This window comes from Hemiscyllium ocellatum, chromosome 3 (assembly GCF_020745735.1).
Source record: "Hemiscyllium ocellatum isolate sHemOce1 chromosome 3, sHemOce1.pat.X.cur, whole genome shotgun sequence".
Classification (NCBI taxonomy): domain Eukaryota; kingdom Metazoa; phylum Chordata; class Chondrichthyes; order Orectolobiformes; family Hemiscylliidae; genus Hemiscyllium; species Hemiscyllium ocellatum.
The window spans coordinates 10,477,235-10,491,173 of NC_083403.1; the positions used below are offsets into that span (position 1 = coordinate 10,477,235).

At 46.6% G+C, this 13,939-nt stretch overlaps 1 protein-coding gene across 3 annotated transcripts in view; it reads right to left on the minus strand.

Annotated features, from left to right (window-relative positions):
* The window catches only part of LOC132830470 (inactive tyrosine-protein kinase 7-like), a 261,952-nt gene that overhangs the window by 84,690 nt on the left and 163,323 nt on the right, over positions 1-13,939 (minus strand). For all 3 annotated transcript variants that reach the window (XM_060848217.1, XM_060848226.1, XM_060848235.1), the window contains one exon: positions 9,809-9,942. In XM_060848217.1, the coding sequence (XP_060704200.1) occupies positions 9,809-9,942 (134 nt within the window). The remainder of the gene's footprint in view (positions 1-9,808; positions 9,943-13,939) is intronic.

Here is a 13,939-nt window from a genome sequence, read left to right on the forward strand (position 1 = left end):
GAGGGTTCCCAGGCGGAAGATGAGGCGCTCCTCCTCCAGCCGTCGTGTAGTTGTGTTCTGCCGGTGGAGGAGTCCAAGGACCTGCATGTCCTCGGTGGAGTGGGAGGGGGAGTTAAAGTGTTGAGCCACGGGGTGATTGGGTTGGTTGGTTCGGGCGGCCCAGAGGTGTTCTCTGAAGCGTTCCGCAAGTAAGCGGCCTGTCTCACCAATATAGAGGAGGCCACATCGGGTGCAGCGGATGCAATAGATGATGTGTGGAGGTACAGGTGAACTTGTGGCGGATATGGAAGGATCCCTTGGGGCCTTGGAGGGAAGTGAGTGTGGAGGTGTGGTTGTGAAGTTTTACATTTCCTGCGGTTGCAGGGGAAGGTGCCGGGGTGGAGGTTGGGTTGGTGGGGGGTGTGGATCTGACAAGGGAGTCACGAAGGGAGTGGTCCTTGCGGAACGCTGATAGGGGAGGGGAGGGAAATATATCCTTGGTGGTGGGGTCCCCTTGACCACGACCCCACCTCCCACCTCCCACCACCAAACCATCATCTCCCAGACCATCCAGGACCTCATCACCTCAGGGGATCTCCCATCCACCGCCTCCAACCTCATAGTCCCACAACCCCGCACCACCCGTTTCTACCTCCTGCCCAAAATCCACAAACCTGCCTGCCCCGGCCGACCCATTGTCTCAGCCTGCTCCTGCCCCACCGAACTCATCTCCCAATACCTCGACACGGTCCTGTCCTCTTTAGTCCAAGAACTCCCCACCTACGTTCGGGACACCACCCACGCCCTCCACCTCCTCCAGGATTTTCGCTTCCCCGGTCCCCAACGCCTTATTTTCACTATGGACATCCAGTCCCTGTACACCTCCATCCCCCATCACGAAGGACTCAAAGCGCTCCGCTTCTTCCTTTCCCGCCGCACCAACCAGTACCCTTCCACTGACACCCTCCTTCGACTGACTGAACTGGTCCTCACCCTGAATAACTTCTCTTTTCAATCCTCCCACTTCCTCCAAACTAAAGGAGTTGCCATGGGCACCCGCATGGGCCCCAGCTATGCCTGCCTCTTCGTAGGATATGTGGAACAGTCCATCTTCCGCAACTACACTGGCACCACCCCCCACCTTTTCCTCCGCTACATCGATGACTGTATCGGCGCTGCCTCGTGCTCCCACGAGGAGGTTGAACAGTTCATCAACTTTACTAACACCTTCCATCCCGACCTGAAATTCACCTGGACTGTCTCAGACTCCTCCCTCCCCTTCCTAGACCTTTCCATTTCTATCTCGGGCGACCGACTCAACACAGACATCTATTATAAACCGACTGACTCCCACAGCTACCTGGACTACACCTCCTCCCACCCTGCCCCCTGTAAAAACGCCATCCCATATTCCCAATTCCTTCGTCTCCGCCGCATCTGCTCCCAGGAGGACCAATTCCAACACCGCACAGCCCAGATGGCCTCCTTCTTCAAGGACCGCAGATTCCCCCCAGACGTGATCGACGATGCCCTCCACCGCATCTCCTCCACTTCCCGCTCCTCCGCCCTTGAGCCCCGCTCCTCCAACCGCCACCAAGACAGAACCCCACTGGTTCTCACCTACCACCCCACCAACCTGCGCATACAACGTATTATCCGCCGCCATTTCCGCCACCTCCAAACGGACCCCACCACCAAGGATATATTTCCCTCCCCTCCCCTATCAGCGTTCCGCAAGGACCACTCCCTTCGTGACTCCCTTGTCAGATCCACACCCCCCACCAACCCAACCTCCACCCCCGGCACCTTCCCCTGCAACCGCAGGAAATGTAAAACTTGCGCCCACACCTCCACACTCACTTCCCTCCAAGGCCCCAAGGGATCCTTCCATATCCGCCACAAGTTCACCTGTACCTCCACACACATCATCTATTGCATCCGCTGCACCCGATGTGGCCTCCTCTATATTGGTGAGACAGGCCGCTTACTTGCGGAACGCTTCAGAGAACACCTCTGGGCCGCCCGAACCAACCAACCCAATCACCCCGTGGCTCAACACTTTAACTCCCCCTCCCACTCCACCGAGGACATGCAGGTCCTTGGACTCCTCCACCGGCAGAACACAACTACACGACGGCTGGAGGAGGAGCGCCTCATCTTCCGCCTGGGAACCCTCCAACCACAAGGTATGAATTCAGATTTCTCCAGCTTCCTCATTTCCCCTCCCCCCACCTTGTCTCAGTCGGTTCCCTCAACTCAGCACCGCCCTCCTAACCTGCAATCCTCTTCCTGACCTCTCCGCCCCCACCCCACTCCGGCCTATCACCTTCACCTTGACCTCCTTCCACCTATCCCACCTCCATCGCCCCTCCCCCTAGTCCCTCCTCCCTACCTTTTATCTCAGCCTGCTTGGCTCTCTCTCTCTTATTCCTGATGAAGGGCTTATGCTCGAAACGTCGAATTCTCTATTCCTGAGATGCTGCCTAACCTGCTGTGCTTTGACCAGCAACACATTTGCAGCTGTGATCTCCAGCATCTGCAGACCTCATTTTTTACTGTCCTTCCTCCAGTTGTCAGCTGGCTAGGATTTGGCGGTGCAGGCGGCCTAGGATTTGCATGCCCTTGGCAGAGTGGGAGGGCAAGTGGGGTTGTTTAGTACTGGAGATGTTCTCTGAAACATTCTGCAAGTTGGCGCCTTGTCTCCCCAATCAAGAGGAGACCACAATGAGAGCAACGGACGCAGTAGATGAGGTGTTTGGATGTGCAGAAAAATCTCTGCTGGATGTGGAAGGATCCTTTGGGGCTTTGGATGGAGATTGGGGGGTGGGGGCACAGGTTTTACATCTCCTGCGGTGACATGGGAAGGTGCTAGTAGTGGAGGGTGAGTTGGTGGGGGGCATGGACCTAACGAGGGAGTCGCAGTGGGAATTGTCTCGGCAGAATGCTGAAAGGAGTGGTGTCGGAAATATATCTCTGGTGCTGGGGTCTGGCTGTAGGTGGCAGAAATGGTGAGGATGATGCGTTGTATCCAGAGGTTGGTGGGGAGGAAGGTGAGGACCATGGTGGTTCTATCCTTGTTGCAGTTGGAGGGGTGGGGCTCAAGGGCAGAGGTGCAGGAAGTGGAGGAGATACACTGGAGGGGATTGTTCACCACATGGGAGGGGAAATTGTGGTCCTTTAAGCAGGAGGCCATCTGGAATGTTCTGGAGTGGAACTGCTCCACCTGGGAACAGATGTGGTGGAGGAATTGGGAGTAAGAAATAGCATTTTTTGGAGAAAGGGTGTGGAGATGTAGTCCAGGTGGCTGTGGGAGTTAGTAGATTTGAGGTAAATGTCTGTGCTGAGTCACCGTCGGAAATACAGATTGGGGGGGCATCCAAGAAGGGAAGGGAGGTGTCTGAGATGGTCCAGCTGAACTTGAGGTCAGGGTGAAAGGTGTTCGTGAAGTTGATGAACTGCTCAACCTCCTTGTGGGGCACGAGGTGGTGTCAATACAGTCAGTCATCCATGTAGTGGAGGAAAATTAGGGAATGTTGCCAGTATAACTTTGGAAGATGGACTGTTCCACATACTCGATGATGAGTCAGGCATAGCTGAGGCCCATGCAGGTGTCCATGACTACACCTTTGGTAGGAAGAAAATGGGAGGATTCGAAGGAGAAATTGTTGAGGGTGAAAACCAATTCCATCAATCGAATGACTGGGTCAGTGGAAGGGACTGGTTGGGTCAGCATGAGAGGAAGAAATGGAGGGCTCGGAGGCCTTCGTCATTGCAGTTGGATGTGTATGAGGACTGAACATCTATGGTGAAAATGAGGTATTGGGAGCCGGGGAACCAAAGGTCATGGAGAAGGCGGAGGGCGTGGGTGGTGTCCCAAATGTACGTGGGGAGATCCTGGACCAAGGAGGACAGGACGGTGTCAAGGTATGCAGAGAAAAATTTAGTGGGGCAGGAGCAGGCTGAAATAATGGGTCGGCCTGGGCAGTCAGGTTTGCGAATTTTGGGTAAGAGATAGAACTGGGAGGTGCGGGGCCCCCGAGGTAATTAGGCTGTGGATGGCCTGGGAGATGATAGCTTGGTGATGGGAGGTGAGGTTGTGGACGAGGTACCGAGGTACAGTATGAGGAGGTGTCCATGAGTTGACACTTGGCTTCAGCAGTGTAGAGGTCGGTGCACCAAACTTCCTCTGCGCACCCCCTCAACCCCCACCATCAAACTAACCATGGACTACTCTTGACTATCTGTCTCATTCTTGGACACATGCGTCATCATCAAGGATGGACACCTCAGCACCACACTCTACCACAAACCCACAGACAACCTCACAATGCTACACTTCTCCAGCTTCTACTCAAAACATATTAAAACAGCCATTCCCTATGGACAAGCCCTATTCATACACCGGATCAGATGAGGAGGAACGTGACGGACACCTGGAAGTGCTCAAGGATACCCTCACAAGAATGGGGCACGATGCTCAACTCATCGACCACCAGTTCCGACGTGCCACAGCAAGGAACCGTAATGACCTCCTCAGGAGACAGACACGTGCTGCAACTGACAAGGTACCCTTCGTTGTTCAGTACTTCCCAGGAGCTAAAAAATTACGCCATATTCTTTGTGACCTGCAACACATTATCAATGAAGATGAGCACCTCACCAAGACCTTCCCCACATCTCCACTTTAAACAACCGCCAAACCTCAAACAGATCATTGTTCGTAGCAAACTGCCCAGCTCTCAGGACAATTCCATACAACCCTGTCACGGTGGACGCTGCAAGACGTGTCAGATTGAGGACATAGATACCACTATTACGCGTGGGAACACCTCCCACCTTGTGCATGGCAGGTACTCATGTGACTCAGCCAACGTGGTCTGTCTTACACGTTGCAGGCAAGGATGCCCGGAGGCATGGTACATCGGGGAAACCTAGCAAAGGCTACGACAACGGATGAATGGGCACCGCACAACAATCAACAGACAGGAGGGTTCCCTCCCAGTTGGGGAACACTTCAGTGGTCCAGGACATTCAGCCTCGGACCTTCAGGTGACCATCCTCCAAGGTGGACTTCGGGACAGGCAGCAGAGAAAAGTGGTCGAGCAGAGGCTGATAGCCAAGTTCGGTACCCATAGGGAGGGCCTCAACCGGGACCTTGGGTTCATGTCACATTACAGGTGATCACCATTGCACTACACACACACACACGCGCGCGCGCGCACACAGACACCCACCCCCCCCCCCCCACCCAAACTCACACATGCACCCCCTCACAGACTTAAGACACCACACACACCCGTACACACACCCACACACACACAGACAAAGACCCACATGGACACATATTTTGTGGGGTGAATTTGGACTTGCAGAGTTACATTGTACTTTGTTCAAAAACTGCATGAATTTATGTAAAACTCTGTTATCTCACTTTTTAGATTAGAATCAATCTAAACATCACAGCATAGACAGAGAACACAAGGGGCCAACACCTTCAACATATTGTCTATCTATCATCATTGCTAACCCAAGAATACAACTTTAAAAAAAAGTTTTGTGATTTACACATGAAAGAAGTGAAACTATCACTGTATTCTAACAGATGAAAGGCTTAACAGACAATCAATGTTTCAATGTATAATTTCAGTTACATCACACTTGTAAATTTTTGCTATAAATTCTGTGTTACGATCAAGCCCTTCACTATCCCCTGATGAAGGAGCGTCGCTCTGAAAGCTAGTGTGCTTCCAATTAAACCTGTTGGACTATAACCTGGTGTTGTGAGATTTTTAATTTTGTACACCCCAATCCAACACCAGCATCTCCAAATTAAGTATTCAAGGTATTCATATTAATATTCTATTGCTGAAATCTCCAATACCAAAAGTCAATGACTCAGCCGTGTACTCTTCATAGAACCTAAACTGTAGCTCCAGTATACAAGAGGTTAAGAGTAATGAGGTTTCAAGGTTGCAAGAGTTCACAAGCAAGCAGGAAGAAGGTTTGAAGTGTGTATACTTCAATGTCAGGAATAAGGTGGTGAACTGGCAACCTTGAAACCTCATTTCTGACCTCATTACTCAACCTCCTGTATACCGTGTTGGGAGTTTTCTATAAGCCTCCGAATAGTTCCAGAGATGTAGAGGAAATAATAGCAAAGATAATTCTGGATAAGAGCAAGAGTAACAGGGTAGTTGTTATGGGGACTTTAACTTCCCTAACATTGACTGGGAATACTATTGCTCGAGTACTTTAGATGAGTCAGTTTTTGTCCAATGTGTGCAGGAGGGTTTCCTGACACACAGTATGTAGACAAGTCAACAAAGGGCGAGGCCACACTGGAATTGGTACTGGGTAATGAACCCAGTCAGATGTTAGGTTTGGAGGTAGGTGAGCACTTTGGTGATTATGATCACAATTCAGTCATGTTTACTTTAGCAATGGAAAGAGAAAGGTCAATGACGCAGGGCAAGAGTGATTGCTGGGGGAAAGACAGGTATAATGAGAGTAGGCAAGATTTAGGATGCATAGGATGGGGAAGGAAGTTACAGGGGATGGGCACAACTGAAATGTGGAGCTTATTCAAGGAACAGCTACTACGTATCCTAGACATATATGCACCTGTCAGGCAGGAAGGAACTGGTTAAACAAGGGAGCCTTAGTTTACTGAAGAAGCTGAATCTCTGGTCAAGAGGAAGAAGGCAGCTTATGTAAGGATGAGACGTGAACTCTCAGTTAGGGCACTTGAGAGTCAAAAGTTAGCCAGGAAAGACCTAAAGAGAGAGCTAAGAAGAGCCAGGAGGCGATGTGAGAAGTTGTCAGTAGGTAGAATCAAGGAAAATCTTAAAGCTTTCTATAGCTATATCACATAAAAGATTAACTACAGAAAGATTAGGGCCAATCAAGGATTGTAACAGATGTTGTGCGTGGAGTCCGATGAGATAGGGGAAGTGCTAAATGAATATTTTTCGTCAGCATTCACAATGGAAAAGGACTATGTTGTCAAAGACAATACTGAGATACAGACTATTAGACTAGATGGGACTGAGGTTCACAAAGAGGAGGTGTTAGCAATTCTGCAAAGTGCGAAAATAGATAAGACCCTGGGCCAGATGGGAATTTTCATAGGATTCTATGGGAAGCCAGGGAGAGGATTGCAAAGCCTTTGGCTTTGAACTTTATGTCATTATGATGAAGGGCTTTTGCCCAAAACGTCGATTTCGCTGCACCTTGGATGCTGCCTGAACTGCTGTGCTCTTCCAGCGCCACTAATCCAGAATTTATGTCATCATTGTCTACAGGAATAATGGCAGCAGAGTGGAGGATAGCAAATGTTGCCCCCTTGTTCAAGAAGGGGAGTGGAAACAAACCTGGTAATTATACACCAGAGAGCCTTACTTTGGTTGTGGGTTAAGTGTTGGAAAAGGTTATGAGAGGACTTATCATCATCTAGAGAGGAATAAGTTGATTAGGCATAGTCAGCACAATTTTGAGAAGGGTAGGTCATACCTCACAAACCTTACCGAGTTCTTTGAGAAAGTGACCAAAAAGGTGGATGAGGGTAAAGTGCTGGATGTGATGTATACAAATTTCAGTAAGGCATTTGATAAGGTTTCCCATGGTAAGCTGTTGCTCAAAATATGGAGGCATGGGATTGAGGGTTAGCGGTTTAGATAAGAAATTGGCCACCTAAAAGAAAGCAGAGGGTGGTGGTTGATGGGAAATGTTTATTGAGGAGTTCAGTTACTGGTGGTGTATTTGTTTTGGGGCCACTGCTGCCTGCCAGTTTTATAAATGACTTAGATGAGTGCAGAGAAGGATGGGTTTGTAAATTTGCGGATGGCAATAAGATCGGTGGAGGTGTGGATAGTGCGGAAGGAGGTTGCAGGTGACAGAGGGACATAGATATACTGCACAGCTGGGCTGAGAGGTGATAAATGGAGTTTAATGCGGAAAAGTGTGAGGAGATTCACCTTGGAAGGAGCAACAGGAATAAAGAGTACTGGACTAACGGTAAGTTTCTTGGTAGGGTTGATGAACAGAGAGATCTCGGTATCCATGTACATAGATCACTGAAAGTTGCCACCCAGATTGATAGGGTTAAGTGCGTTAGCTTTTATTGGTAGAAAGATTAAGTTTCAGAGCCACAAGGTCATGCTGCAACTGTACAAAACTCTGGTGTGGCTGACAGTTCTGGTCACATTATAGGAAGGATGTGAAAGCTTTGAGGAGAAAGTGAGGACTGCAGATGCTGGAGATCAGAGCTGAAAATATGTTGCTGGAAAAGCGCAGCAGGTCAGGCAGCATCCAAGGAACAGGAGATTTGATGTTTCGGGCATAAACGTCGAATCTCCTGCCCGAAACGTCGAATCTCCTGTTCCTTGGATGCTGCCTGACTTGCTGCGCTTTTCCAGCAACACATTTTCAGCTGTGGAAGCTTTGGAAAGGGTTCAGAGGAGACTTACTACAATGTCGCCTGATATGGAGGGAAGGTCTTATGAGGAAAGGCTGAGGGACTTGAGGCAGTTTTCATTAGAGAGAAAATGGTTGAGAGGTGCCTTAATTGAGACATACAAGATAAGCAGAAGGTTAGATAGAGTGGACAGTGAGAGCCTTTTTCCTCAATGGTGATGGCTAGCACGAGGGGACATAACTTAAATTAAGGAGTGATATATATAGGACAGATGTCAGAAGTAGTTTCTTTGCTCAGAATACTAGGGGGCGTGGAACACACTGCCTGCAACAGTCGTAGACTCACCAACTTGGGAGACATTTAAATAGTCACTGGATAAAAATATGTATGAAAATGGAACAGTGAAAGATAGATAAGCTTCAGATTGGTTCCACAGGTCAGTGCAACATTGAGGGCAGAAGGGCCTGTACTGCACTGTAAGGTTCTATGTTTCATAACCCATATCACATTCACATTTGATTAAGCTACTTTGGGGGAGAAAAATGTCATTTACTTTAGCTGTCAGCCATGGCTGACCTCAAAAGAAATTGTTTTCACCCAGTGGTTGGAATCTCGATCTCATTCCTGAAATAGAAATGGAGATACAAATTTGGATTGTCTGAGTCAGAAGGTCATGGGTTTAAGCCCAAGGACTTGAAAACAATCTATGCTTCGAGACCAATGTAGCTTTGAAGTAGTGCAGTTTGGTGGAAGTGTGATCTTTTGGATGAGATCTTAAACTCTCTCTTGAATGTATAAGTCCCTATGATACATCTGAAGAACATATGGTGACTCCACTCATGTGCCAGTCAATTTGTCGCCAACAAATAATGAGCTGGTTATCAGTTTATTGTTTGTGAATCAGGTTAAGGGCAGTTTTAGCATATGACTCCAATGAAAAGCTATCATGTAGTGCTGCAGCTGTAGGGTGTGCTATGAATTATGGCTTGAAGAAATGCAGTTTAGTATTATTCTTGCTTATTTGGCAATGACCATGAAAAACACCTAATACTCTGTTCTGTGCTGTGAGCTGTCAACCACGATTATGATTGTGATGCTATAATTGGTCTGTGTTCTTGTGCAAGAAAAGGATAAAATCTACCAGAGCACCTAACTCCAAAATGAGCAATTTTGTTTTAAAAAGATGTGTGAACACGAAAAAAAAACACAATCAGTTGAGATATCTTTTCTGCTTCAATAACCTGTATGCAGTCAGGATTCACAAATGTGAGAGGCAGAAAAAGTAAAAAGGAACTATATCTGAACAAAAATTATTTTCAAAAAAGTGACGAGGATAGACATTTACATTGCCACCTTCTTCAGTAATCTGAGCCAATCGTAAACTGCACATACCTCCATAGACAATGATATACTTACACCAGAGATATCCACATTGTTCCGGAACCAGGTAACTGTAGGAGTTGGGGAGGCCCGGGTGCTACAGTGCAAAAATCCTGGCTTCCCCTCTTCTAACTTGCTGTCTTTTGGCTTGACCACCCACTCTGGAATTGCTGTAAGTCGAAGAATTAACAAGTAGTAATTCATTACACTAATTTAGATAACTTCACTGTCTTGTTTTAAGTATTAAAAAAAGTAAATAAAACACTAAGCAGTTAGACTTTGATGAGCTGTGATTTGATCAAATAAGGAAATGCACAAGCAAGAGTTGCACTAAGCCACAAATTAGGAAACTGTCCCTCCTCTTCCACTCTGTTCAGATTCATCATTTTCAATACTACTGTTAACCTTCTCATCTGCAAACAGGATCCCTGCTCTGCCTAATTCATCCACATAACTCAAGTTTTTCAACCATACATGTCAAATCTTTTCTGCACTTTCTCTAATGCCTTCAGATCCTTCCAAAACACGCGAATATAACACTCCATTTGAGGCTGAATTTTATATAAAGGTTCACCACAACATCCAGCCTTTTGTTGTCTCTGGCTCTATTTATAAAGCAGAAGATCCCCATCAAATATTTTCTCAGTCTGTCCTATTATCTTAAATCTTTTGTGCACATACTCAACACCCCAATATTATATCTCTCTGTACCATCTGAGTTGCATCTTCTATTTTGTATTGCCTTTGCTGATTCTTTCCACCAAAAATGTAATCAATTCAAACATCATGAAATACAGCAAATTCAGGATATTGTGCAAATCAATGGTGAAATTAACAGCAAAATTCTGTAACAGCAGCAGTAGACTGAGTGACAATTCGGATAGAGAATGTTTGATATGGCCATAAAACCATGCATCTCCAACTTGCCTGAAAATGGTTTACTATTTATGCAGAAATAATGAGAATCTTGCCAGATACTTTAACTTTCAAATCTTTCCTATGTCATACAGTATCCAATCTAAAAAGTCACAAGTTAGCATTCATGAGTTGCTGCAACAGAACCAAAGACAGCAGGGAGATTCCAGTTTCCATTTGTCCATTAGAAATCAAGAGAATGCACTGCAAATTGGCAATAAAGCAATACCCACATCTCATGTACAAACTCATAAAACCTTGAAGACACTGCTTAAGACAGTCACAAAATAATTTGAAGGGATCAATTAGATCTATTTATTTCTCTCCTGGAATGCAGAATCACTGAAGCGTTGCAACACAGAAAAAAGCCATCCGCCTCATTGTGCCTGCACTGGCTCTCCAAGTGAGCATCATGACTGAGTGCCATTTACTTACCATTCCTCATATTCTTGCACATTACTGCTAGTCAAAAAAATCATCCAATGCCTTCTTGAATGCCTCAGTTGAATCTATCTCCACCACATTTCTAAGGTATGCCAAGCCCAAACCAATTCTCGTATGTTTTTTCCTCAATCCACAAGTGTTGCTTTTGTAAACAGCTTTAAATCTATACCATCTTGATCTTGATCTTTTTAAAAGTGAGAAGTTTTCTCCTGATCTACCCTATCCAGCTTCTCAAGATTTTGCCAACTTCAATCAGATTTCCACCAAGCCTTCTTCTCTCGAAGGAGAGCAGCTCTAACCTCTCCAATCCATCCTTATAATTGAAATTTCTCAGCAATGGAACTATTCTTGTAAACCTCTTCTGCACTCTCTCCAATCGCTTCACATTGTTCCTATAGTCATAGTCTTACATAACACAACAGACCTTCTGGTTCATTGAATCTGTGCCAATCTATCTACGCTTGTCCCACTTTCCAGTACATGGCCTGTTATGACATTTTAAATGCTCATCCAACTAACTTTTAAAGATTATCAAGTTTCTCATCTCTATTGCCCACCCAGTACCTTCTGAATTTCCATCACCTTCTGGGTGAAATTATCTTTTTTACCTTAAATCCCCTCTAAATCTCTTAACTTCCACCTTAAAATTATGCCCCATGGGACTGATCCTTGAATTAAGGGGAACAGCTGCTTCCTATCCATCCTGTCTATGTCTCTCATGATCTTATACACCTCAATCAGATATCCCTCAGCCACCATTATTCCGAAGAAAACAACCCAAGCCTATCCAGCTTACTTCTTGGCCAACATGCTCCAACACATGCAATATTCTGGTGGATCTCATCTGTACCCCCTGCAATGCAATCACAGTCTTCCAATAATGCAGTGACCAGAATTACACATATTACTCCCAGCTGTGGTCTAACCAACTTCTTGTACAATCTCCCTGCCTCTATAATCTATGCCACAACTGGTCAAAATAAGTACACAATCAGCCTTCTTAACCACATTATTAACCTTTCATGCTGCCTTCAGAGATCTGTGGACAAACATCCCAAGATCCCTCTGAGCTTCCTTGTGTCCTGTCATTCAAGTACTCCCTTCTCTTGTTACTTCTTTATCTTGGATTACTGGTGCTGGAAGAGCACAGCAGTTCAGGCAGCATCTGAGGAGCAGCAAAATCGACGTTTCGGGCAAAATCCCTTCATCAGGAATAAAGGCAGAGAGCCTGAAGCGTGGAGAGATAAGCTAGAGGAGGGTGGGGTGGGGAGAAAGTAGCATGGAGTACAATAGGTGAGTGGGGGAGGGGATGAAGGTGATAGTCAGGGAGGAGGGTGGAGTGAAGTGTTCCAAGGCGGAAGATGAGGCATTCTTCCTCCAGGCATCTGGTGGTGAGGGAGCGGCGGTGAAGGAGGCCCAGGACCTCCATGTCCTCGGCATAGTGGGAGGGGGAATTGAAATGTTGGGCCACGGGGTGGTGTGGTTGATTGGTGCGGGTGTCCTGGAGATGTTCCCTAAAGCGCTCTGCTAGGAGGCGTCCAGTTTCCCCAATATAGAGGAGACTGCATCGGGAGCAACAAATGCAATAAATGATATTAGTGATTGTGCAGGTAAAACTTTGATGGATGTGGACGGCTCCTTTAGGGCCTTGGATGGAGTTGAGGGAGGAGGTGTGGGCGTAGGTTTTGCAGTTCCTGTGTTGGCAGGTGAAGGTGCCAGGATGGGAGGGACATCTTCCACCTCAGAACACTTCAACCCAGGGCATCAATGTGGACTTCAACAGTTTCCTCATTTCCTCTTCTCCCACCTCACCTTAGTTCCAAACTTCCAGCTCAGCAATGTCCCCATGACTTGTCCTACCTGCCTATCTTCTTTTCCACCTATCCACTCCACCCTCCTCTCTGACCTACCACTTTCATCCCCTCCCCCACTCATCTATTGTAGTCCATGCTACTTTCTCCATACCCCACCCTCCTCTAGCTTACCTCTCCACGCTTTAGGCTCTCTGCCTTTATTCCTGATGAAGGGCTTTTGCCCGAAATGTTGATTTTGCTGCTGCTCAGATGCTGCCTTAACTGCTGTGCTCTTCCAGCACCACTAATCCAAAATCTGGTTTCCAGCATCTGCAGTCATTGTTTTTACCTTATTTCTTTATCTGCCCATTTAACAAACCCTTCCAGAGCTTCCTCACAATTAACTACCCAGCCAAACACCGTGTCATCTGCAAACTAACTGATCAGGTCAGGCAGCATCCGAGGAGCAGGAAAATGGATGTTTCGGGCAAAAACCCTTCATCAGGAATGTCCGAAACATCGATTTTTCTGCTCCTCAGATGCTGCCTAACCCGCTGTGCTTTTCCAGCACCACTCTATCTAAACTCTGGTTTCCAGCACTGCAAACCTCACTTTTGCCTAAACTAACTTATCATCCCACCCCATATTTTTCTCTATATCATTTCAATACATCACAGACAATAAAGGAACCCAACACCAATTCCTGTGATAAGTCACTGACACCAGCCTTGCATCACACAAAACAGCTATTTTCCACTTCATGTTGACTTCTCCCATAATGCTAATTTTGGATCTATGGTGCCAAGTTAACTCGAATTCCATGTACTTTTACATTCTTTATTTATCTCCATGTGTGACCTTGTAAAACACTTTGCTAAAATCCATATAAACTATATAAACTTCACCACTTTCATCAATATACCTGAAAAAAATCTCTTTGAAAAATTCAATCAAATTTGTTGGGCATGATCTCCAACAAACCCTGATCAAACCTTGCTCCTCCAAGTGGAGATTA